The sequence below is a fragment of the Acanthochromis polyacanthus genome, chromosome 4 (assembly GCF_021347895.1).
Source record: "Acanthochromis polyacanthus isolate Apoly-LR-REF ecotype Palm Island chromosome 4, KAUST_Apoly_ChrSc, whole genome shotgun sequence".
Lineage (NCBI taxonomy): Eukaryota > Metazoa > Chordata > Actinopteri > Pomacentridae > Acanthochromis > Acanthochromis polyacanthus.
The window spans coordinates 19525727-19553045 of record NC_067116.1 but is presented as its reverse complement, the minus strand read 5'-3'; the positions used below and the strand labels follow the sequence as shown (position 1 = coordinate 19553045).

The 27319-nt window shown below is 41.2% G+C and overlaps 1 protein-coding gene across 1 annotated transcript in view; it reads right to left on the bottom strand.

Annotated features, from left to right (window-relative positions):
* Window positions 1-27319, bottom strand: part of ror1 (receptor tyrosine kinase-like orphan receptor 1) — a 153920-nt gene that overhangs the window by 49885 nt on the left and 76716 nt on the right. The window contains exon 2 of the mRNA XM_051947599.1: window positions 6490-6552. Coding sequence (XP_051803559.1) covers window positions 6490-6552 — 63 coding nt within the window. The remainder of the gene's footprint in view (window positions 1-6489; window positions 6553-27319) is intronic.

Genomic DNA, 27319 nt, shown 5'->3' with positions numbered 1-27319 from the left:
AAAGTACTTTTCATTCAACTTTAGTTCGCTGTACTGAATTAGAAATCTAACATCTCCAGAAAAAAGTAAAAATGACATCAAGTATGAATTGGTCAATCAATACTGTTCAATGAAAAAAACACTGATTGTCCAGAACCCAGAAAAATACCCTGAGCTTAAAAAAATTGTATTTTGGAAAGATTGTTTTTTTCCGTAGGTTATCATCAGTTTAGGAAGCATTCATTAGAACAGCTTAAACATCCTTCCAACTTGCATGCGTGGTTAGGTGCAGGTTTGTTTCTCTCCATTATTATTTTGCTGCTTTGCTAATCAGCCAGCCTTCGTGTTGGATCATCACTGGTGACAACAGATGAGTGTGCAGCTTCTACCGACAGAAAAAATGCCAGTTTCAAAGTGGAGGAGCCTACAGATTAAAAATACTGGCAAAGTACATCAGGTCAGTAGCATACGATGAGCTTCCTTGTTGTTTTCTTCAACAATCATGTGGCTGACCATTGAAAATTCATCCTCAAGGGTCGGATATCAAAGTTCTACTGTGATGTCCTGACCTGAACTGTACTCCAATGGGCATATGAGTGCTCCATTACGTTGTAACTCCGTGTGACTTTTTCTTCTTCCCCAAAATGAAATTCAAGTCAAAAGGTCAGCGTCCATCACAGATGGTGCCTGACATGCTTACACAGCAAGATTTCCAGGGAGTGTTGCAGGTGTTGGAAGAGCAGTAGGAGCACTGTTTCACTGCACAACAAGACTGTTTCCATGGGAATTGTGTCCGAATATGAATTAAGTATTGTTGTTGATTGTACATAGGCACAGTCTCTGAACTTTTTTGCCGCTCTTTGTATTTGTATCCGTTATCTGACCACTCCACTAGTCTGCTGTGGTTACGGATGTCAACTGTTTAGGTAGATGGTGCCTTCATTTTGGTTACACTCTAATTGTTTTAGTCCTCTTTTTCTTTAAAGGAAAAGCAAACAAGAACTTTGATAACACACCACAAGCTCAGCTATGTTTCTAGGATGTTTGATGGTTTAATTTCTCTCCTCCTATCCACACGTTGAAGATCTCGGGCAAACCACTGCACACCTACCTTAATTACTCCTAAAGATTTCACTGAAAGGTAAAAATCACCAAACGTAGGCCGTGTACACATGTGTAGACACTGTTTTGCCTTTTCGTCCACATGCAAATGCAGTTTTGGCTCACTGAAAATGCATCATTTGGAAAACTCCTTCCTCAATTTGCAGTGTTGATATGTCGACAGGAAGAAACACATTTGGTGTGGGAGTCAAATTGCGCATCATAACCTACTATATTTACATGGGGCAATTTTGTGCAAGGACAAACCGTTCAAACAGTACTTTATACAGATTTTCACAAAAACTGTATAGTTCATCTTTCACTGTTTTGAAGAACTGAGGTGTCACAGTCAGCGGAGAAACTTTTTCAAGCTTCTGGCTTCATGGTTATGGGTATATCGCTGCCTACTGGTTTGGCTTTTTGACAGCACTTCATTGTTTTGTTGTTGTTGTTTGCATTTTTATGTGGACAGATTTGCTTTTAAAAAGCAAAGGTGGAATTTCCTTTTTTAAAATTCCCATGTAAAAGTGGAATACACCTTTGAAGTACACAATTTTAAGCAGGTTTTACATGTGTGACTCTGTTGAGGCAAGCTGTAACAGAAAAATGGTTGCAACAGTCCCCATAGACCCAGACCAATGAAAACCACACACACAAACATACCTTACCCAATACGCCGTGCTGACACCAATCACAGAAGGGTGCAAATAAAGGTTAATTCCATCTGATGACACATTTATCTTCATGAGGGTACACGGCACTTTGTCCGTGCAGGGTGAGTGTGTCTGTGTGTGGGTGTATATTTCATTCTGATTTGACTCCCAAACTATCAACACATCATGTGGGTCTGCTGGAAATCTGTGCCTCCACACTATTATGAATTTAGCGGACCAAATCCTGCCTACATGCTGATACAACACTTCACCGCCTTTATGTGCCCGTTGAATCCGACTATAGTATCCAAAAACAAAAAACAAACTCACTCGTATAAGACACAAGTGTTTTGCCAAAGGCAGGAAGGTCAAACACAGTGAGTCACTTTATCGCCGTCTCATTAGTTGAGTTGATGGAAAAGAAAATGGTTTTTGGAGCTGTGTGTCTGCACACTTCATTAGCTGTTATAATAACTGACAATAAAGCAGTGGGGAGCAGAATGACGGGGGAAAGAAAGAGACACGAGGCAAAGACGACAGAAGAGAGGTGAAGAGGAGAGAGAGAAAGAGGAGAAAGATGTCCTGCCAATGTCTGTGTAACAAAGCCACTCTGTATGTAATTGTCTCGTGGTGAGTGTTGTGGTATTTGGCACTCGGAGCATGTTGAAACTCAAACCCTTGCTGCGGACTGTCCCTTTAATGTGGCAGGCGACTCAATGGTGCCCTGTCATCAGCCTGCATTTTCTCGCAGTAGTTTTGTACAATCAAACGCTCACATGCAGGCATACAAATGTAAACACACGCACACCCACACAACCGCAACACACACAAACTATACATGCTCAAAACTAGACGCGTTACACAATACCTTTTCATTTCACCAGCAACATACGTGCACGCATACATATAGGCGGGCTTCTCTCAGCAAGACGTGGAAACCTGAGTGGATGCACAGCTAACTAAACATACACAGCAGAAACACTGAGGACTCTGGACTGTAGCACTTCCAGTTATGACTAAAGGTGAATTTTATTAAAGCTGGGTCACTCTCCAACCGAGAGTGAGGAAAGGAAGTAAGGAAAGGAGGGAAAAAAACTGTGTAAAACAAAGAAACAGAGAGGAAGAATGAAAGAAAGCCCGAGGGAAAATGAGTTTAGTAAACTATCATCACCCCTGATTTCAGCCCAATAATGAGGCTCTTTCAGTGTGATAACTTCCTGCTACTGATGCATACTGATAGAGCCACGCTACCTGAATGCTGTCTGTTTGGTCAAACGAAACCATTCCCTGCCTGCAGACAAAACAAGTGGTGCAATCACCATCCATCCATCAGATAAGAAACAGATGTTATTCAGGGGCTGAGCTCAAAATGACACACACACACACACACACGCACACACACACACGCACACACACACACACACAGATGCTCTAAGTTTATAGGCTTTCATATTTTATGTTGTGGAAAAACAAAGCTGTCTCGATGATTTGTTTGGATCTCCTCCTCATTGTATTCATGATTTTTTTAAACATCCTTGATTGGTCACCATAATCATTATCTTCACTAAACTGCTCAATCATGTCCAGAGACTACTGTCTTCATCCTGTCCTGTGTGTTTAACAATGTCTGTTTTTGTGTACACACAATCTGCTGTGGGAAGGATGTTGTGGGAGAGTTGGCTTTGCAAGAGATGAATTAAGCAAACCAGACAAAATGAGAGAGCAAAAATCAAGGTCAAGTTCAATAAAGGCTTATTTTGAGGATCGTCCAAGGCAGGGTATCTTCGTGGGGGTTTAGGCGGATGTTGGTTCTTCAACCCGAGGGGAAATTGACAAGAGGGGGCAAGATTTGACTGATAACTCTGTGCAACAGTGTTTAGAAAATATCCAGCAAACTTTATGGATCTGACTGTGTTGTTCCTGCAGTGCTGACAGGAGAACAGCAGTTTCAACTGCTTCCTCTGTCAGCATCTGCTGATCTAAGCCTGGGTAGCTCCAGGAGACGTGACCATTCGAACCACAAAATAAATTATTGTAATAAACTTGCAAAAATTCCTATGGATCAAGGAAGGGTAGAAATAAACTGACCAAATCTTTGTGGAGGGACTAAGCAGGCTTTAAGGCATTTTCATTTCCATATTGCATCCCACACAGTCAATTTTCAGGGAATTTTAGACCGGATGGAAGGAATGTTAACTGGATTTGTTGATAGCTTTTTTTCTGCTGTCAAATGTAGAAGCTATCGGATGGTCAAACTCCAGCAGGGACCTTTGTAGGCTTTATAACTAGCAGTGTGGGCCAAGCATATTGTTAGAAAGTCATGCTAGGAATCTGAAAGGGTTTGGTTTTATAGGAGATGAAGGATACAGTTAACTCAAACAAGAAAAGTTCTAAATAGGTCTAAACATAATACAAAGGCCTTTAATTTGCCATCATCCTAATATCAACAATATAATATCCTGATAATTAATTACGGTCTTACTGCAAAATCAAAGTGACCATGGAAGACAATCTAGTGTAGCCTGGCTTCCTATCTGTGATGGATGATTCCAGGGACAAAACAATCTCACTTTTAATCATCCATTACTCAGGATATTTTTTCGCCGATTCCAAAAATCTATATATCGGTATATCATTAATAATCTTGAAGGGGGGAAAAACAACGCATATTTCAGCCATGAGTACACAGTGCAGCACCCAGAGCATGCACAAGAGCTATAGTGTAGTTCTACTTAGAAACATTTTGACACAGTCTTGATTTATTAACTTCATAATTAGTTTTGCGAGATAAAACTCCAGCACTAACAAAGACGCTCGCCAACCAACACACACTGCAACACTTCACAAGACGTTTCAGCCAACTCTGGTGGGAGACGGAAATAACTGCAGTCTATTTCATTTGAAAAGCCCTGTGTCTGGACAGAGTTGTGGGTAATGGTGGGTGTCAATCTGAGCACTAACAGTATTTCTGCTGAGAGTTCTCATTACTGGAGACATAACATTAATAAAAGCGGAGCAGAGGAATCCCACCCAGACAAAATGGTGAAATAGTGGATGAGATGGTTGCCGCTGTACAGGTTTTTGTAAGCAGACATGCAGGGATAGCAATAAACAACTTAATGATTGTGCAATAAAGAGCTTCCTGTCGTTTCTGGGTTGACTGAAAATAACACTGGCAGTGAGGACGCTGCTGCTGACAGGTTGGGAATAAATAAACAAATGGCCAACCCAGTCTGAAACACAAACTGGCAACCATGTGCATGACATCGGGCTGAATGACTGAAGTTAAGATAGATTTTAAAAGTGAGAAAGTATGTGTCTATATGTAAGTGTTGGTCAAAATCGAGTACACCAATCAGCCACAACTTTAGAACCACCTGCCTAATATTGTGTAGGTCACCTGTGTGCTGGTAATGTTGGGGCATGGACGTTAGAGCTCTGCTGGTGTCCTGTAGTGTCTGGCACCAGGACATTGGCAATGGATCCTTTGAGTTCTGTAGGCTGCAAAGTGGCGTTTGTTGATCAGGCTCGTCGTGGGATCATCTAATGGGTGCTCGATCAAATTGGGTTTTGGGAAATTTGGAGGCCTCTTGATTGTGTTCCTTGAGCAGTTCCTAGGCAGTTTGGCAGTGTCCTTTTGGGGGAGGCTGCTGCCATTAGAGTGTGTCTTTGCGGTGGCGAGGTGTGTGCTTGGTCATAAACAATATGTCAAAGTAACATCCATCAGAATGCCAGAATCCAAGGTTTCCCAACAGAATATTGCATTGTAATGAGAGGATCAATTTAATTTACCTCACCCGTCAATGCTCTCAATATTGTGGCTGATCTGTGTAAATCTTTACCTTAAGGGTGCTGTTTGGCTGTATATAAGTAAAATGTGGCTGAATTTCACTAATGAACTACCAGCACTCACAGAAACGTTTGCAAAAATCACTTCCTGCATAACAAACAGCTGGATAAAGTTCGATAAAATAATAGTAAGAAGTTCTACTGGCTCTTTCAGAAGGTCCTATGGGTAATGAAGGAAATTTTGACCTGAAACAGAAGACAGGACACCTTGAATGGAAGAGTGTCTTACAGTTTCTATCCTGGGAAATTTCTGCAATCAGAGCTCTCCAACAATCTCTGTCCTGTGATTTGCCCCTGCATCACATCTGAAAACAACCACTCCACAATTCATACTTCCGTATGCTTCTAAAAATAGAATGGGGATATCTAGCTAAGTAAGAAAAACTGAACAAGATGATGGAATCTGGGTGTCACCCCAGAAGTCGACACACAGACACTTTGACGAAAATAATGCAAAGAGTAAGAAAAGACGTAGCAAAAAGCTGCAGCACATCCCGAGGCTCCTCTTGTAACTTTTGCTTATTGAAAGAAGTGAAAGTAGGTCAGTGGAAATTAAAGAAACGCAATGCACCTGTGGCTATATTCCCACATGCCGAGCAGATCAATGTGTAATTCGTTCCATCAGCTATCCTCGGTAGTGGCCTACGCTGGGAGAATGGGTGTTGTCTGGGATGCTGAAGGTGACTGCTCAGAGGATGGGAAATTCTTAACAGTTCATTGAATGTAACTTCAACAACTCCTGTGGAGTTACAGTTCAGCACTGCATGTGTTAATTTGCACTCTGAACACATCCTCATTACGTTGCCTGTAACAGATGTTCAGAGCAGTTTTGCTGGATGGAGGTTTGTAAAGGATGTGGTGCTGATACCAGCTTTTGGTGCGTTTGTGTTTACGTGTGTGCATTTACCGTCACTAGAGCTGTTCCATGAAGTGGCCGCGAGCACGCTGGGGTCTTGGGGAAACTCAGACCCTGTGAACAGAGGAAATGGAGGAGACTATTAGCATGGCTCTGACTGCTGGGCATAAAAACAGGTGAAGGTCAGCAGGTGAAGTGAACTTTCATTAGTTCCACTGTTTTGGGGGACTTTAATGAGAAAAACAGTGTGGGGAAACATCCTTTGGGAAATGAGATACTTTGTCAAGTAGTGGTGTTGGAGTGACAACACAAGAAAATAGCCATCCAGTCAAAGCTGATTAGTTAAATGTGAACAGGGGGTCACTTAAAACAGCAACACAGAACTTCTGGACCAATGGGATGCCCCTCTATATGAACCGACAACATCAGAAAGGTTACACCTTCACAATAAAGTCAAACAACAAGGTAAACAGCTAATGTTGCAGACATGTAGAATAGTGCATACAAACACATATGCACATTCTCAGATGCCAAACAATAGTGGAGACAGACCTGTACAATCAGCAGTGCAGATCAAAGGTTTGAATGTATAACAGGGAGCCTATCAACGGGCCATGTGGACCTAATACTCTGTTATTACCAGCTGACGACAGAGCTGCCTTCTGCTTTTCATTACAGGAGAGAGCAGACAAAAAATGGGCTTCAGTGTGTGCACTGCTGCAGGATGTAGGGGATTCCCAAAAAAAAATAAAAAAACAAACAAACATGCAGGACTGACAAGGAACCTCAGGAACAGTTTTATCTTCACTGATTCTCAAGGTACCAGTGAGCTGACCAACACGCAAGTCACACACATTGTCCCACAGCTACAAGAAGCTACAACACTGTGTGTGTATGTGTGTTTTGTTGCAGGCTGGGATAGTTTAACGTGATGAATGAGCAAATGGCTGCCTGCCAACAAAGGGCAAGAACTCTGCAATCACAAATACATGCAAAAATGCGAGCATGTGCACTGACACAGCTGTACACGGAGATTAGCCTGCAAACCTCATTGTACGCATCGTGTGTTTCTACTTGTTTCGCACACTAAAATGAATATAGCTTCACAAACTGGACAAATATTCTCGAACTGACAACTTGGGAACCTTTTTGTTGTGTGTGTGTGTGTGTGTGTGTGTGTGTGTGTGTGTGTGTGTGTGTGTGTGTGTGTGTGGTGTGCAGGGTGACAGTCAGGCAGCGCGAGGAGAGAGAAAGTGTGCAGTCAAACAGGACCAGGAGCCTGACACAGGGTCATACTAATTGGGTGATAATGTGTTGCTTCACACGTGCGGCGTCAGGATGGTAACGACTACATGGCGGTGCTTGTGAAATGAACTGTGTTAATGAGCAGCGCTTTGGGCCTCTGCACCTGTTGGTGAGGGGGTCTGGAGGCTTGGCAACAGGCTCACAACTACAGGCTGGCAGTTTTATGAGTTATGGTAACAGATATGTAGCAAACCCAGAGGGAGGATATAGAATAAAGATACTGCAAGTGTGTGTTCATTATTTTGTCCTCTTAATAAAGTGAGTTGTTCTGCAGTTTCACATGCTTCTACCCCTCACAAAAGGACATGCTGGTTTGTTCTAGGAAGCTCCTAACATGATAGTGTATTATAGCGAGTCTGGGCCCCAAGGTGAGTCTAAATTTACTTTGTGTTCTACGCTGATAGACTCTAAGAAACCCGGAGCTCTGAGCTTCACAATGGACAGAGGAGAGGCGACGTTGCAGCTCACTTGCTTCTCTAACACAACGCCAACCAAGTGCAGCCAGGTGAGAGTTCAATAGAGGAGGCTGGACATGGGAATAGTAAGTAGAGGAAAGAATGGAAGCTGTACCACAATGAAGTTTATACAAACAATATGGATAAGGTGCAATCACGTATTTATGAGAAAATAATGTTAATTTCAGGAAAAGTTCAAGTTTGTAACATTGCTGAAGAACAAATAATGGCACGCAGTGATTTTACTGACATTACATTTGCAGATAAGACAACTGTTGCCCACTCATTTTGTTCTTTTCCTCCCCCACTCGTCCACTGCGTCTCTCCTCTATTTAGGTCACATCTGTTCTCTTTCATTGAGACAATCATCTGAAATATCTGGGATGAATTGCACGGTAATTTTGAGATTAGCTTTCTAATGTTTCTCAGCAGCAGAGGGAAGTGACTGTATTAAGCAAAATTTGTTAATGAGAGCCTAAAAATAGGTACATTCACAGAACTGGTATCTGTTTGGATCAGTAGTTGTTGCAGTTTTGGGTCTGGTTGAAGAGTAGATCATGATCCCGATTCTGATATTAACTGGATTTCTGTATTACAGGAGTCCTTGTGTGTTGTTATGAATAAAGGAAAGATACAAATGCTGAGCTTAAACCTTGAAAAATGAAGGAAGGAATGATATGTATTCCTTAGTTTTGGAAAACTCCTAGTCAGACGAAGTCTTTCCACAGTGAAAAACTGACCAGACTGTTTCCCTTTAGCTTTCCCCATAAGTTTAAGTTTCCAAAGGTTTTAACTATTTAGATGACAGATCAGAAATTAGTAAGACTGTAATTTTCAAGTGAATGAGTCAGTTGGCGATATTCGGTCACTATTTTACCCCAGTACTGATAACACCTGAAGGTATTTGAAAAAAGCGGTATGCATGTTGATTCCATATGTTTTCAATTTTTCTAAAATAAATAAGAGATTTTTTTTTTTTTTAATTCATAGCAAAATAACTTTGTTACACTGCAAAAACCACATATTTTTAAGTTCTGTCTACATTTAAAGTTGTGCCGTTTCTCAGGGGTGCAGGACTTAATATTGCAGTAAAAAAACAAGCACACAGGGAGTAAAAATGTGACAGGAGCAGAAGATATCTCAGAAACTGACAGAAACAAACAAAAAAACCTCTATAAATTCGCATTAATTTAATGTGGGTTTGTGAGTTCACCAAGCATTCAGGGCCATCTATCGCCTATGCTCTTCACCTCCACAGAAATTATGGCAGTAATATACTTCAAATGATTTCTTATACCTTTAAAAACCAGCTTTCAAGATCTATTTGATACCATCTCTGCCCATTAATTTTTATTACAATGACGATTCCCTTAACTGTTAAATCAGAATTTTACTGTAAAATCCCTTTAAATACCTTCAAAGGCGAGCAGTATAACCTGGAAAATACTGTGAACATATTTCCATACCATGTCAGCGGCGATACGCTGAAACTTCAGAGGCCATTTTGGCATGGCAGTGAACACCCATCAGAAATCTGGAAGCCTCACAACCTTGATTATAGTATCACTTTACCTTCTTGGCTGGCATGGAATCGTTTATAATAAGACTGAAAGATTTGGAACCTTTTCTTTCATTCGCAGCTCAGTGCCCTGGCTAGCAGCAAAATTTACAGTAAACGGTTAAAATTAAGTTGCCTGTGAGAAGTCCAGACAGCAAATCTCCACACAGAAAGTTCCATGAGAGCTGCCTCTGATCCCCATCCAGCTGTATTTGGCTTACGATGATAAAAATCACGCAGGGACACGAGCTTAACCCCTATAAAGCCCTCAGAATTTGGTGTGACTTTACTGTGACAGCAGCATATGGGAATTAGTGCACGGCTTCAAACTTGAAGGCTTGGGAATGAGGAAAAGGAAAGAAAAGGCAAAGAAAAAAGCGAGACAGAGGGAATCTCAGGGGGTGATGCTGAACCAGATCAGAAATGTTCAATTTGAGCGGTTGTGCGTATCAGCTAATATGCTGCTATATGGTCTGGGGGGCTGTGTTTGGAGCCAGGGTGGTTGGTGTGGTGAGTGAGACTGATGTATGAGCGCTCCCACTCTGCTATTAGTGTCTCTCCCAAGGTCCTCTTCCATCCCCATTAGCTGGAAAACTGACCTAACTCGGAGGTTATCTGGAAGAACAGCAAACCCACCATTTTCACAGCGCAGTTGTCATATTTCTGCCTTAAAGAGATAAAAGACACACATGCGTAAATGTGGAAAATTGAGGAATGATAATCATTTGTTTCTCCAATTTGTCTTTTCCATCCAACACATTTCTATCATTGTTCTTCTGAGTGCTCACTTACTTTCTTTCTTCATCTGATAAAAGGAGATGCTTCTACTGAGAAAATGCTCTGAATTCCCCAACAGGCAACCATTCCGCCTCATCTCCCTCCTGTATACTTACCTAAAGGAAGTAGTTAAAACTTTTATCCTAACATCTACTCCCCTCAACTGTGCAGACAACGACACGAGTGAATCAAGAAGATAATGTCCCTGTGTTGCCTGCATATAAAACCAGTTTAAGAACCATATAGGGCTCAAGCTGCCTTAATGAATTATTAGTGCAATTATGCTCGGATTGGAAAACGAGTGGAAATTTACAGTCATGGCGAAAGGATGGGGATCTGAGAAAATAAATAGTTTTTTATGCCACGAGGAAGAGAAAATAAGAGTGGTAAAGAGTGAGGAAAAGAGGAAAAGTTGGGGAGGACTACAGAGGAATTAGAGATAAATGGAGGGAGGACGACTTGGAAAATGTGAGTGCAAAAAAAGAGATGACAGCAAGGGAGAAAATAAAAAAGAGAAACTTCTAAATAAACTCTCAGTGAAGGCACTCGTAAAAACTGCTTAAGAAGTGGGCTTCTGTCCCACCGAGCAGAGTGCAGGTTTATGTTGGCTGGAGACCTTATAAAACATCACGGTGTCAGATGGAAGAAAATGTTAAGATGGTCAGACATGCACATCTTTAAAGATGCTAATCAGAAAGAATGAAGAGACAGAAAATAAGCAGGTTACAGATAAATCCTGGTTTTATCTCAAATTATCGTTTATTTTTGTAGTTTTGGCCATCCTTTTGACTGCTAAGTTTATATTACATAAGTTTATATTCACCAGAGCCCTTGCATGGCAACGTCACTATAATAAATTCCAGCAGTCAAAGACATGCAAACAGTTGGATGATCTCAAATGATGTAAACAAGCCACATTTTCTAAGACGATCTTTACTGAGATGTGAGCAATGGAAGAAGAGCATACGTGCAATGCAACTGAAAATCATCTTCACTGCCCATCTACAGGCAGAGCTACACACTGTACAGTCGAAAAAAACCTGGACCAGGACCTCAACGGGGGATGCACATAATATTTGACAGCTGGTAGAATCATTTTATTGTCTTCTTTTGTCTTCTCAACTCAATAAATACACGATATTGTTACTACAAATGGAAATAATGCCTTAATTATTACCATAACTGCAATAAACCTGAGTTGAATTTGAAGGAAGACGAGGGTGAAAAGGCAGTAGACCTAGAAAAACAACACTTGTGCGAACCTGTGTGTGTGCACCTGCATGCTTGTGTGCAGGTGTTTGTTCCCAGGATCAACCGATGCGTACAGAGGAATAAGAGCAGGCCCAGTTCAGGACATCGTGGACCAAAGAACACATACTAACTCACACACACTCCTGCTTTGTAACCTTATAAGCCCACAAATGGGTGAGAGAGGAAGAGAGGGAGAGAGAGAGAGAGAGAGAGAGAGAGAGAGAGAGGAGGGGGGGCTGGAGGGCTATGGGTGAGACGGTGAGAGAGTGGAGTGAGTACGGTAGATGACAGGAGGCTGCATGACACGACCTTTTTTGGATCAGAACAACAGAAAACAAGAGAAAGAAAGAGCTCAGGTTACAAGAGACATTGGCTCTAACATGTAAAACAAAAAACACAATTGCTTCCCCAAGAATCACACAAAACCGAGCAGGGAAAATAAGTGAACACATGCTACATGCTTTGGAAATGTGCCCTGCAACTTACTACCTGACCTGACAACAATACATAAAGACTAATTATGAAGGAGACAATTGCACAGAACTCAAAACTCTGACTTAGATTATTCACATATTTCAGCATTTTGAAGCAGAAAGTAAAGCCAGAGAAGACAGTGAGACTTGTCCAGTCAAAACGTTGGAAAACTGTATCTTTAACTTTAAGAAACATGACATATTTTGGATCCATTTGTCCTCTTAAAATGAATTGTGACCGCAAATCAATATGAAGTTGTCCTAAGTGATTGATTTTATACTATAGTGAAACATTTCTTCACCGAATGTTTTGATGAAAATAACAAGACTCATATCTCCCCCGTTCAAAAAATTTGGATTGATGTGTTCATTTTGTCTCCAGGCCGTAGCTTTTCACACCAAACAGTGATCAACACTCATTTGAATGTAAACAAAACATCAAATCTGGACTCCCAACCACCTCAGAGGCTTGTTCAAGTCTTGCCAAGCGACTTCAGAGGAAACCTGAGCTTGCCACAAAGAAGCTGAAGATCAAGTGCTGAGAAGAATCCTCTAAAGGGCGCAAGACCCATGCTGACCACTGTCACTATGCAGCATTCCTCAGTCCTCGGTGCAGTAAGTATAGCTGAAAGGGAGGCAATGTGACATCATTAAGAAGGACACTGAATCCTCACAACCTGCCGGAGATCCTGAACTCTGACCTCTCTGAGGATCAATGGAAATTTTCTTGTTATGGTTTACATTTCAAGCAGCATTTTGACAAATCACGCAACATAAACTATGCCCATTGTGGCTTCTGTTGCACAGTAAAGGCCACAGAACCATAAAATTATCACATGAATATCATTATTAGACAGTGGACAGTAAAGACAGAAAGGGATATTTGTAGAGAGAGGAACTGGCATGCAGGAAAAGGTTCATCCAACTGGGAGTCAATCCGAGGACATTTCAGTCCATGTGATATGCACCATTACCACTCAACAATTGAGTCACCTCTACAAAATTATAACTATGACATGCAGACGGCTCGAGATCCAGATACAATTTTAGTATTATCATTTCTTAGTAATATTGTAGATGGACATCAGAAAGCTGAGGAAGCTGTAGCATGGTTGCTTGTTAGGCTACCAGGGTAACTTGAAAATACACAATCTGACACCAATCACAACCAGAATCAGTGATTCAGTCTGCTGTTCTTGTTGCTTTTTATAACTTGCCGCATTAACAAAACCCCCGCAAAAAACCTGTAAAAATCCGGCAGCACTTGTTCCTGAAAAAAAAATGGTGAAATAATCCTATATTTAAAAAATAAACTTAAAAAAGGTGAAAATAATGGCAAATATATCTAAAATAATTATATATTCAGCAGTAAAACTGTGTCACTTGACAAAACTCAATACATTTGTAAAGCAGTTAAAAATAGATTTACCATTTTCCAATCTTTATATATAATTTGTCTTTCACAGAAACATTTATGAAATAAGGTTTTTGAGAGCAAAACGTAGAGCAACTGTACAGTCAAAGAATAAATTACTATTTAAAAAAATACAGACTTTTGATGTGGATACTAGTTACAGTTTGGGCCTGCTTTTCACAGTTAATGTGGAATTTTATGTTTTTTTCTGTGATTTTACTAGTTATCTGCAATTTATCAGAAAATAGGGAAAGGTGTACAATAAGAGCAAATTGTTTTAGTTTAAATGTATCTGTTTATTTTACATGATTTGGTTTGAATCATGATATAGTCATGGAGCAGTGGATGTCCTTGTTTTAAATGTGTAAAATTTTCTGTCATCAACATGATTTTATATGCTCATTTTGCATGCAGTTGGCATTTTTTTTTGATAGTGTGCAGAATAACATTATACGTATATTATAATTCATTTCAGCAAGATCACCCTGCTCCATGCATGGAGTTTCCAAACCACCAGGCTACTACCAGTTCTTGAAATATGGTTGGAAAGCTGAAAACACTGAGGAAACCCTGCAAACACACATCATGTAAACTTGACACAGAAAGAGCTGCAGCCTGGGATCGGAAAAGTCTGTTGGGTTTGTCTCCTTCTTCAGCACACGGAAAAGTTAACTGTACTTTGAATCTCTATATTAATCTGCAGTCCATCTAACACATTTGTCTGTTTGGTCGTGACAGAAACTTTGCTCTTGAGTAACGTCCTGCTGTGTTGATGGCTCTGCAGAAGCTTTGCATTCCCCCTGTTTGGCGCAGAGGACTCTATTTGCCTGCCGGGTTAAACAGGCTGATGAAGCCCCTGCTGTCCCCATGAGGCTCTGCAGTGGAAACCACGCTGATCTATAAGGCCTGGTTAGTCCATTTTGGGTGAGGTTCCCCTCGGCTCCGGTTACCAGCGGTGTAAGCAGACGAGTGAGGAATGTGCACAAGCATGTTACCACCTACTGTGCGGCTCATCTGTTTTCACCTGACAGGTCCGGCACAAGCGTGTGCGTGTGTGCACTCAGCTTTCCGGAAAACATGATCGCTTCCAAGCAGATAGACTGAGCCCTGAGACCTTGACGTAATCTGCAGGAGTAGCCGTCTGTCTGTTCGTCTGTCTGTGGAATGTGAATGGAGTCATCACACCTGCATGTTAGTGTGTCACTATGTGCAACTCAGTGCAATGTGCAGAGAGAGTCCTGCTGTTAATGATTAGAAAACGCTGCAGATTAATGTTTTATGTCCACGTTGAGGGGTGTCTTATGGGTCAGGAGTGGAATGAAAGATTTAAAGCCAAAGCCAGTCAGGCTGTCATTGTTGGACATGAATATAGTCGTCTTGCTTGGCATTTTGTACATGACTTTTCTGTAACTAGTGTATCATGTGTGCCAACAGTGTGAATAAGAAACATGCCATGGTACATGCCTGCTTGTGTATGTGTTGCACAGACCTGTGTGTGAAGGCTCAGGTGCAGCCAGGGAAACGTACACACTCCATGAGCTCATTGCCGGCATTCCCAGATTCCTTGAGGATGACAAATTCTTAAGGAGAGGCTCCAGCAGATGGAATCTGGGAACGCCAGGATAATGCTGCTGGATTTCGAATGTGACTCCGATTTAGACATCATGTGACTACAGTGGAGCTGGGAGCCTTTCCAAAACTATTCTTTATGTCTGTTGGCATTTCCTCACTCACCAGACTGAGTTTCTTCTTGTCTCTCGGATGTATAGTAACCGAATAGTGTTGGCAGGACAGTTTAAATCAAAGAGAGACGGCCAGACACTACAAATAATAAACTGCAGAGCGTGACCATTTAAAGCTAAGAGTGTTTGATTTAAATTGAACGTCACACAGTAGTGGTGTCATTTGGAAAACATTAGCAGTATTAGCCAGAATGTTGCTGCCGGTCTGTCTTCTATCAGGACACGGTCGCTGCTGTTTCACTCTGAAGCACAAATTAATTCAAACATACTGCACAGAAAAATACCTTCACATCAAAACAGGAAATTCAATACACGTGTGTGTTTCTCAGTTTGTATATTTAATATATACTTAACACTAAATAGACATCATATTATCTGTTTTTCAAAGCGGAACTCCACTAATCTCCCATACAATCTTCTGTTTACAAGTCTACACCATTTGTGGAAAAGGTTGTGTACATAAAACCTTTTGTGGCTCGACAGGGAGCTGCAGAAATTCTGATAAATTGTTTTCAGGGATGTGTACAAGTTTTGAAGAACAAAAATTGGCTATGAGGTAAAAAAAAAAAAAAGTGAGCTCAGTGAGTGACTCAAGACTTTGCATTCTGAATCTCTGTCCAAACTGTCTGCGAGAGTGTTGCATTATGGGTAATAAAGAGGCCAGATTTTGACAAATAAGACATTTGTGCTTATGCAGCATTGATTTTAATTGTGTGTGTGAGTTTTAAACCAGCCATCGTAAGTCCAACAATATTACACTGCAGTGCTAAAATTTGTGAAAAAACTCTGAAGTTCTGTATCCAAAGTTTTCCATCTAGAAGTTTGTTCATTTAACTGCGGTTTTTGAATTTTCTCTTCACTGTTACTGTGCTGAACTGAACTGACTGACCCAATGAGTTACGCTGGCCACTGTTTGCTGGTTTCTGGCTGCACAGATAAACTGTGCTGAATAATTCTGGGATGCTTCTGGGAAACTGGGTGTGAGACATCATGTCTCCATCAACTGAGGACTGAGTCAGCTTCCAGTGGCTGACGCTTTAGGACAGACTCAGCCACAAGAAATCTGACTCCAGGCCAGAGCAGAGTACGACAGGGACAGAGGGAGAAACTGAAACAGAGATATGAAAAGAACAAGCAGAACACAGGAAGTCTGACTGCGAAGATGAAGACGGAGAGAGATGAAAGTGAGAGAAAAACGTCCAGCATGCAAGAAATATTCATTCCAGTAAAAATGTCCTGTGTTATTCTTATTCTTGGGTTTTCCAGCCCTGTATCGGAGACCGAGTCTTGGACGCTGACAGCGAGAGTCTGAGGCAAGCAGAGAACCTCTGAGTGCTTCCAGCACGCTTTCCTGTCAATCACACAGATGCGCTACAGGAACCCTCTCCTTGTCGCAGGTTACGAAAATAAGCACCAGCATTCTTCCACAGGTTTAGACGATAAGGTAGCCGGCTAATGAGGAGGGCAGGAGGAGGGAAGAGCGGAAAAAATTAAAATGATGGGAGAGATGAATGGTGGGAAGAGATGAGAGAGATCTGAGAGAAGTGAAAACAAGCCAGAGACACAAACCCAGAGTCCAAAACACTTTCCGCTACTGCAGAACAAATATCTAGAGCCAGAAAACCAAACTACATCTCCACATACCAGACCACAAAAACAGATTTCATATACATCTGTGAATGGAAAACAAAAGCCTCAACCGTCCAACCTACGTAATATAATTACACCACTGGCTTTCATAAATTTAATGCATGATTAACTGTACATCTTTACTCTTACATTGACCTGCCTCTAGAGACGGAAATTTGCGCAGCTGCAATTCATCTAATTTGTATAAAATGCTGCTAAATAAAGCTTGATGCCGAGTTGCGCGTTGTTACAATTTAGTTCTGCTCATGCAATTATATCAGACCGGTTGTAAAACTGTTAAGCAAAAGGTAATTTCGGGAAACAGAAAGTTGTGTACAGTCTCTAAGACAGTGCTGTTTGTCCTAGATGTTGAAATTTCAGGCATGATCTTGCCACAGTCTTTGGCGATAAAAGGGACGCTGAAGGTATTTTTGTAAATGTGCATTTCCTGCTCCGACATTTTGCATTAATGTCTTAAAAGGCTGCAAAAATTTGTGAATAATCCTCAATATGTTTTCACTTCTATACAGGAAATGTTGGACTCCATCTCCCTTTTTAAATCCAATATGCACTTTTCTGATATCAAAATGTAACTTCGTAAAAGACACAAAACTAAGATAGCTAAATCAACATGTGTTCAGTGGGAAAAAAAAACACAAAAGGTGATTTTTAATAGATATAGGAAGACTTCAGGACTCCATAAGGCTACTTTAATAGGAAGGATTTGTCAAGAGGGACTCTTGTTTGATGAAATGCACTCTTCTGGTCTATTAAGCTAAGAACCAGATGGATGCAGACAGTATGTCGGTATGACGGTTTGTAGTTCCCCTTCGGCTCATCCCTAATGTCAGACAGAGGGCGGAGAAGGACGCATGGGGAGACACCTGCTCTAGATCTGCTCGTTTGGAAAAAGAAGGGGACAACAAAATGTGAAAATGGAGAGAAAGTAGGAAAAAGCACAGGGGAAAGATTAGTGATGAAAACTGTGGGGATGATATAAGGTAAACGTGACAATGTGGGGAAACTCACGGAATGGAAACATAGCGTGGAAGATTTCTCAACTGTATGTTGGGAATCATCGATGCGTGAGAAGGAGAAGAAAAACAAGAGAAAAATCCTGAAAAGCAGCTAAAGGAGGAAAAGACAGACAGGTTTTGTAGGGAGTGATGAAAGAACTGAGGGATGACCGATGGCAAACGCAGCATGGAAAAAGACAACAGGCCAGCTGAGAGGGGAATAACAGACAAAATACTCAGATGTGAGGGAATAAGTGGGGGGTTCTTCGTTTTGCAGTTTCACTTACAAGACCCTTAAAAAGCATAAAAGTGGATACAGTGTAGAATTAATGCTAACTGGTTGAGATGTATGAAGATATTTTAGTAGTTAATTTCTCTAAGAACAAAATGAAGCTTTTCTATTAAGTTGGAATTTGAATTAAGAACAATTTATGAGCATCATAATTCCTGATGTACAAGGCCTAAAAGGAGCAATTCAAAACAAACAGCGATACTGGGTGGAACCTTGATGCAGCTTTCTATTGGCTGCAACTGTGTGCTGATTAGAAAAACACTTCCACCCAAAGAGGAATTGAACGCAGAAAACCTTAAAAAAGCAGAGGGAGCAGGGACGGCCGAGGGATTTGCAAAGCCTGGATTTTATTTAAGTGGGCCAAATTCAGAGGAGACAGCCAGAATCCCAGAGAGAGACAAAATCTGCCACAGCAGACAAAGACGATCGGTTACTCTCCCGCTGCCAGCACAGAGCTTGTTGTAATTTCCATCTCGTTTCACCAAAGGCCTGGCGCGTTGGCTGACTAAGCACACCTTGTAAAGCATCCCAGGTCGCTTCTCCAAACACAGTCTCACCTCACCTCCTATAAACCCTGTTCTCTCAAACACACACCCTCATAGCTGATCCACCTCCAGCCCAGACGATGGGAAGGAGGATAGGCAGATGGCGGCGCAGAGAGGAAAGAGGTGTTAAAGGAGCACTACAGGCACAAAGATGTCTATTGTATTACCACATTTCCTGCTCAGATCTCCCAGGTTGCAGAGATGAAATCTGTTAGATCCCTCTGAGTGTAGGATCCCACGGCTTACTATGCACCTTATTCCTGCTCCTTACTCCCCATCCGTTTGCCAAACCTTTGAACCTGACACTTTCCCGTTTTGCTTAGTTTTCACTTCCTCGATTTACAAGTTTACAGCACACTCATTACTTGTCTTGTCTTCTTACATTCTGGATAGGCTGGCATTTGACATGCAAGACATATTCTACATTCAGTGATACTTTCTGATGAATAGGGTGGTGGAATTGTGCATGCCATGCTCTCAGCAGTGGCAGAGTGGTACTGAACGGATTCATACTAATCGTGAAAGCAGATCACGGCTGGCAATCGCATCCTCTGACGGATGAAGATCGTCTGAGTGAAAGTGGAGCTCATTCTGTCTGACCAGAACGGTCGTTTGAACCTGGACTTGTGGCTTTGATTAAAAACAGCATTAACTGTTGTCTGACTTCTGCAGTGTGGATGGGAAAGTGCAGTGTGGAGCAGCTAATTGAACCCTGCCAGCTTATAATTAGGATGAATCATCGTACCCCATGATTCTTTGCTAAGAACTCTGAAGAAATGTGCCATTTAATGAAAAGCAGCCAGGGAAGTGAGTGCACAGTTTACAAGAGATGATCCAAGTGGTGACTTCAAGTTCCTCTCTGGTCATAAACTGAGCTCCTCGAAATCCATCTCTGTATATCAAAGTTACAAATACAGATTTTTTTTAACGTGAAAATATTAATTTCCGACTTAAAATTGGCCTTAATGGAACTCTACACTATTGCTTACTCTAAATGGACAGATGTATCTCCATCCATGACTCTCCCTTTGCTAAAACTCCTCTATGCTACAAGACAGCAAGGTGTATTTTTGGACTAATTCAGTCTTGTACGTCCAAACAAGAAACATCAACACACATAACGATTAAAAAAAGCCCCATCCTCAAGCTGACAGGATTAATTCCTCAGGGTATTTGTGTGTGAAACCTCAAATAGTCTGAAGTCGTGTTTTTGAGACGGTGATTATTACGCTGCAGTTTCAAGGAGGAAACACTCACTTGTGGTGTTAAATGCATATTTGTTCATAACATATTCTCATACATATAAAGAAACATACAGACATGTTAACAAGGTAAAAAAAAGAAAAAGATTTTTATTGTTTAACTAAGGTTTGTGAGCTTTAACTCCATCTTTCAACTGATACATTTCATTGAAAAGTGCGCCTTCCTGTCCATCACTTCCTTTTCTTGACTGTAATTGTTCCTTTCATGTCATGTTTCATTTTTATCTGGGCCATCAGAAACTTTTCTGACATTTCTGCCACTGACATCACAATACTGCTTGCTTCCACCTACTCGCTGCAGCGTCTCTCCTCTTCAGCTCTGGCAAACTAGTCATGGCTAAGTTAGGTAAAAACTGTATTACCAGGGCCCCACAGTGGGAATATCACCACAGAAAGCAGACTTAAGACTCTGGCACACTGAAAAAATACTGAAAGATTGTTTATTATTCATTCGTGATTATTTATTTAGAAAAAGGAGAGAAGTTATTTCAAAAGCCAGGATGGTTCCCTGCTGATAAGAATGTCCAGTTTGTATTTCACCGGCATCCAAGTCATGTGAGCTATTTACCACGGATTTTTATGATCCTACTGTGGAGGGAAGGACAAAGGGTGGAGTGAGGAAATGTGTGCAATATAAGCCCTCAAATGTGGTGAGCTGTGTAAAGGCTCTTGTCATGTGCAGGCCCATGTGCATCTGGGACAGTCCATGCATGTGCAGTGTCTATGTGTTAGAATTGGCAGCGGGTTCGGGTATTCTGGCCTTGATTAGGCGTCTCTTTCCCGTCCACCAGTCGCTGAGTGAAGCGGTGAATTACGCTGCCATCTCGGCGGTGTAATTGGGGACACATGCAGCCTTAAACCCGTCCGCCATCACTCCCTCCATCTTTAGGTCAAAGCAGCAGCAAGATCAAATGCTCTCCAAGGCGGAGCATTCCTCAATAAAACAACAAGCGAGCAGGAGAGAGGTGGAGGGGGAGAAAGAAAAGGAGTAAGAAAGGAAATCAAAAAAGATGGAGTGAGACAGGCGGAAAGGGGGAAAGGAGGAGACAAATGTGGAGACAATGAGAGCATATGGAACATGTTTACAGCAATGTCGCTGGGCCCTGATGTTATCGTGGCGCTTCATTTGGTGGATCATCAAACTGCAGTATCATCTGTCTGTTCTTTTTTGTGTTTTTCACTTTTCTTTATTCAGTAGAAACATACCCATGCAAGTTTTGCTTCAATACCTTTGCGGGAATCTCCATTTTCCAATTCCGTCCTACCAGCGTTCAGCACACTGTACACAGTGTCTCTCTTCTATACACATGGGTCCTTTTCAAAGCACTGAAGCCATGATGGGCTCAGGTCTGGTTCATGCTAAAATAAACAACCTTCCCTCCTTTCCAAAAGCCAGAGAGAAACAGAGGTTGAGAAATGGGCTGCTAGGCTACTGAAAGGCCATTCATTTGAGATCCACAGTGACAAATGTGGACACAAGAATAGTTTGGATCAAAGCAGCTGCATAGTTTTTAAAAGTACAAAACAGTTTATCATCAGTTTAGGACAAAGATGAAGGAATTTCTCCAGCTCTATCCAAGTCTTTGATGATACAGTTGGAGTGACGCACACAGTCCTGCAATGTCAGAATGATTTCACTGGCTTCTTAGCCGTTTTATGAGAGGCGTGAAACTGATGTGTAAGGTGGAGGAAACTATTTAGGGGGATAAACCGAGCCAAGGTCTTCTATATTAGGCACTCTGATGGCGAGTTGGAGCAGGTGAAGGAGAAAACACTTAGAAATGGAGACAGAGGAAGATGAGCAATGAAGCTTTAAGCTCCCTATGATGAAGCGGAGAGATGCACTATTAATTCTGCAGTTTCATGTCGGTGTGTGTATATACATGTAGCAGGATTGTCGGCGTGTGTGTTGTATAGCTGCAGGCTGCAGACAGAAAGCACAGACGCTGGAGTGTGTCATACTCCACATCTGCTGGATGGGCTCTGTTAGCTCTGTCTGTCTGTCTATCATTATATAGGATGAAGCCTTTGAACTGAGCAGCCCCTGCTGACAATCACCAGACTCTAACACACCAGGTCAGTTCCTGATCCTGAGAAAAAAGAAAAAAAAAAAACGAATTTGCCTCAAAGTGTTTTCATGCTGGGAGAGACGATACCGTATGTTCATTTTCCTCACACCATGTGACAGCCAGGTGCAGCGAGAGCAGAAGACAGAAAACTTGCAGAAGCATGTGCTTGGTTCACATAAATATTTCTCTAATGTTGCATTGATTAAGGCAACCCATGATTGAAGTGTTGGAGGGATGAGCTATGTTTCCTTATCCTTGAATTAAAATACACCACAATGTGAAATTAAAGTTGTTTCCAATGGGTGATGCGTGCTTTAGAAGCAATGAGAAAGTCGCTGCTTTGCTTCACAAAAACGTGCAGCCCATCTGGACCTAACAACTACTTCTTAATGTGCACCTGTCATCACTTTGTATGGAATGGCCTTGATATATTGATGAAGTGCTTAAAAACATTTTGATATACACAAGACCCTCACAAGTCTTTCACAATGGGAAAGTAAGTTATTACTGGGTGGTTCCAAGTAGCTGGCAACATGTTGAAAAGTATGAAGGCGTTCTGCTCTTCATGCTGTCACTGCTATGAGTGAGTCCACTTTCTTCAGTTGTCCCCAGAGACAGTTTAGACAAAGGAATTTAAAACCCACCAATAACATTACAAAGAATCGTTTCTTGGAAGAATTTGAGAAGTTACGTTTAAGAGCGCCTCACAAAACACAGAATATTTAAGTGTGCTGACCTTGATGCCTCAATGGTGAAACTTTAGAAACATGCTGAATCCCAATACCGTAAGTCATTGATTAAATAAAAATATTACTTGTGTTTTCAACAAGGCTGAGTGGTGTAACTGGTATTGTGGCTGACCTGGACTGCGCATACGTAGACATAGACCCCAAAATCAGCCTGTACACACTGAACGCCAAGTCCATCAACCCTTGGAGCAGGATGTGTTGCTATAGGTGGAGATGGTGGCCTTTAGATTATGCAGGTGATGAGAAGCTTAGACGGATCAGAAGACCTGCACAGTCGACGCAGAGTGAAAGGGCTGCAATATTAAGGTATGATACGATGTTTATGGACCAGGATGGACACATGATTTGGGTTTTTTCATGCAACTGAACTTGGCATATTTGTTGCGGGTGTTTCTGTGAAACTATAAAGTCCTGTCCCTGGTTGGTATCCATAGTGTTTTATCGTTCATGGCTACATAAATATATATAGCCAAGAATTCATATGAAATATCCAGGGCTTGTTTCTGTCTGGTCACAAATGGACTTTTCAGAATGTGAGGGTCAAGGCTCTCCATGTGATTCACTGCCTCCCTCTTGATGAGCTGAAGCACATGCAGAATAGCAGAGAAACAACAGACCAGTGAGAATGGCATTTACAGCCCCACTCAGCCTTTTTGTTAGACAGAAACTACCCAACACAACAGCCCTCCATAAAGTTCAGCCTGTGCATCTGTGTGTATGTACACTGCTCAGCATGTTTACTTTGGGTTTACCAGGAACAGCAATGTGAAATAGATGACGTGTCATACAACCCCGCGGCTATGCCTGACAGTGAGCTAATAAAGTTTTAATTGAGGTGATTAATTAAAGTTGACAGATTACAATCAAATCACCTATACAGATTCAAACAAAAACCTCATCACTGCAATAACGTTGCACACTACTACTGAGCAGATCCAATTAGATACATTTTAGAAGTAAATTAAAGTATTTTGGTAGCTATAAATCTTGAAAGGCAGTTTGTAACTAAGCTGAATTATCATTAAAGATAAAGATGGTTATTGACTGTTTTGTAACAGTAAGTGTGGTTTAACAGAATCGAACGGAACTTTTCACAGGCAGAAAGTTAAGTAGGAAACAGAGCTCTGAGACAAGAAACAATACAAATAGTCTTCATTTAGCTACTCAGTGCACCCTGATCTTACATCAGGTGTATCGGTCAGCCTGTCCTCAAACAAAAAACGACCACATAGGTCGTCTGAACACGCCCGTATTACGACCCAGTGTTAAGTTTTGACGTATGCGACCTCTAGCGGTTGACTAAATATCGACACTCTGGAGTCGCAGGTGAAACGTCACCATGAACACACTTTTATCCAACACTATCCCTATCCCTAACCCTAACCTTAACCATAACCCTAAACCCGTGTTGGGAAAGTAAGGAAAAAGCCGTTTTGTGACGTAAAAGCCGTTTCGTGAATTAAATCCCGTAATGCGTTCCTTTTCCCCGTAGGGGCACTAACGTAAATACGCTCTCACGGGTCGTATTCCGGTGCACGGTGCATACGACCGATGCGGTCGTATGAATTTGAGGACTTGTTGGTATCGGTGAAGCTAAATCAAACTAACCTTTCTCAGTCTAAAGAAGACACACACAATAACAAAATGAGGATTTGACTTATCAAACAAAAGACTGCAAAATGTAACTTTTACACTTGTCTGTTACAGTTACGCTCATGTTCTGGTATATGTGTGGACTAATGATGAAGCAACATCTGGGGCAAAAAAAAAAACACAGCTAATGCAGAAGTACCAAAAACTGCAGTTCTTCAAATGACCAGTTGAGGCCGTTTCCAGAAGCAAGTTGATCTCTACAGACCCTCATGTTAAAATGCCGAACTTCACAGCAGAAACAAACAGGTTTACAGCCAAGTGCAAAAAGCAGTTTTGGTCTATAGAGATATACTCCCCATTCATGACAACTAGCTCATCCATTTGAACTGTATTAAGGTATAGAGTTGTGCATAATTAAGGGAATTCCCACTTTGAATGACAGGTGGGTGCCGACACAGGACTGTCCATTGCCCACCTCAGCTCCACTCCCCATCTCTTTGCTCATTTTGAATTTAGCTGAAAGTAAGAAAGAGTTCAAAACCACCCTTAAGGAAGCCTATGGGTGACATCACGGACTGTTCAGCCATTTTCATATACAGTCAGTGGGATTAATCTGTTCTATAATATACTATGGAAAATAGGCTTAGATTCAGTGTTTCACTGTAATTGCCTTCACAAAAACACATGGAAATTAACATTTCTGTAGACTGAAAAATTAACCTTCAGACAAAGTCAGCAAACACAGCCCTCATATTCTCTATTTTCTGAGCTCTAACAAAAACACTGGGAAACAGTACCGCCTTGTACTGTAAAATTTGATATATTTCAAGTGAAACCTGAAAAGATAATGAGCGAAGTCAATCAATTTCCCATCTTGTACACATCACAGCGCATGAAGTCCCATCTACAAAATAAGATGTTTGGAATAAACTGGTATTATTTCCACATGTGGACGATGACGCTGAACAGAATTAAACTGAAATCTGTAAACTGTTTACTCGTCACACATCACCAGCCAACTGCTCCAGCTGCAGTTTTACACAGGTCGTTGCAGGGCAGCATGTGTATGCATGTGTTTGTTTTTGCATGACTGTATTCACACACAACCACCCAACCAGGTCTAAGAAACCATATAATCCAGTGAAATGACTGTGAAACAAGCACATGCAGAGACACAAACACACCAGCTCAGTCGGACAAATTTCTTTCGGAAAACAGATCCTTTATTCCCCCAGTCACACTGCATACACATACATAACTGAGATTAGGCAACATATGCACGCTAAACCACACCACCCTGTGCTGCAGCCCCCTGATTTAAATCACTTGCAGGCTCAGAGTTTCCTCCAAATGCTCCTCCTTTGTTTGACGGGAACGTGATTTGAGCTCAAGCCCTCTTACATTCTTTCATTACTTTCCAGTCAACACACAAGCATGCCAGAGCGACTCTATGATCTACACTTCACTTTGATTGTTTTTGGTAGAAATTACTATTCTGGAGGGCATTCTCCTATTGGTTTAGCATGCCTGGAGTGTGGAAGTGGGGGGTGTCGGTGCATGTGGTGGTCTTTTCCAAAACATATCAATGATGCTTGATGAAAACCTCCAGAGTTTTGGATTTTTTCAGTGTTTGAACTTAAACTTGAGAATGCCACACTGCTCTAATGGCCATAAATTCAACAATCTTTGGGGTTATTAACATAAAAAATTGAAATATAATGTGCATTTTTAACCACAGTAAAACAATGGAAGCGTTCATTTGCTGTTTGTTCGGTTGGTCCACTGCTCCGGCCCAGATTATTATCAGTGACTTATTGCCTGTGAATTGCCATGGAATTCTGTATGAACATTACATGTTTCAGTTTTACAGTGGTGCATATTCCACATACCAAATGAATTGCTATAAAATGTGTCCTGATGTCCTCTTTAACCTTGGTGGTCTGATACCTTTCTATTTAGTGCCAAGACTGAAATTTGTCCACTTGGGTTAAGACCAAACCAATCTTACTTTGTGTTTAGAGCTGATGTTTGTACTTCATGCAGTTGCCAGTAGAATCTTAGGCCTAGTCCACATGTACAAAGGTATTTTTTAAATGTTATTCTTCCCTTGTTCTCAAAAAAAACTAAATCCCCATTAAAATGGAAAGGCAAAAACAGGACAAAAAGGCAAAAACACAGAACTTGCCAGACCAATGGATGATGATATAACTCTGACCCTAAAGCCATGTTGGCCAATCAGAGGCCTGAAGAAAGCTATTACCAGTCCCAGAATCATACATGTGGACTGATTCCGATGCTTTAGTTACTCCATATAGTGAAAGAGAACTACATTTATGTGTAAAGACTGAAAAAGTCCTGTTAACAAAGTTAGCACCAGCACTAATTTTGTCACGTCCACCATGGCACAGAATTGCTGCAAAACACACAGAAATCAATACATTTTGAATACCAACTATGTTCAGGACATGGGTCAGATTTCGGCAATAGAGCATCTAAAGGAGGCTGACGCATAAATCAGCCTGGCAAACAAATCAACAAATATTTGCTCTGTACAGATATATTGGTATGATACTATGCTTATAAGAGAAAACTAAATAAAGGTACGATTTGAAATATTGTCGTCATTCCATCCTGCACAGTAAATTTCTTAACCACAACAGTCAAATTCATTTCTAATAAGACTCTATGCTTTATCAAAAAGGTGTATTTATGAGTTCGTTTGGTTCTTTTAAAGAAAATAGTTAATAAGTC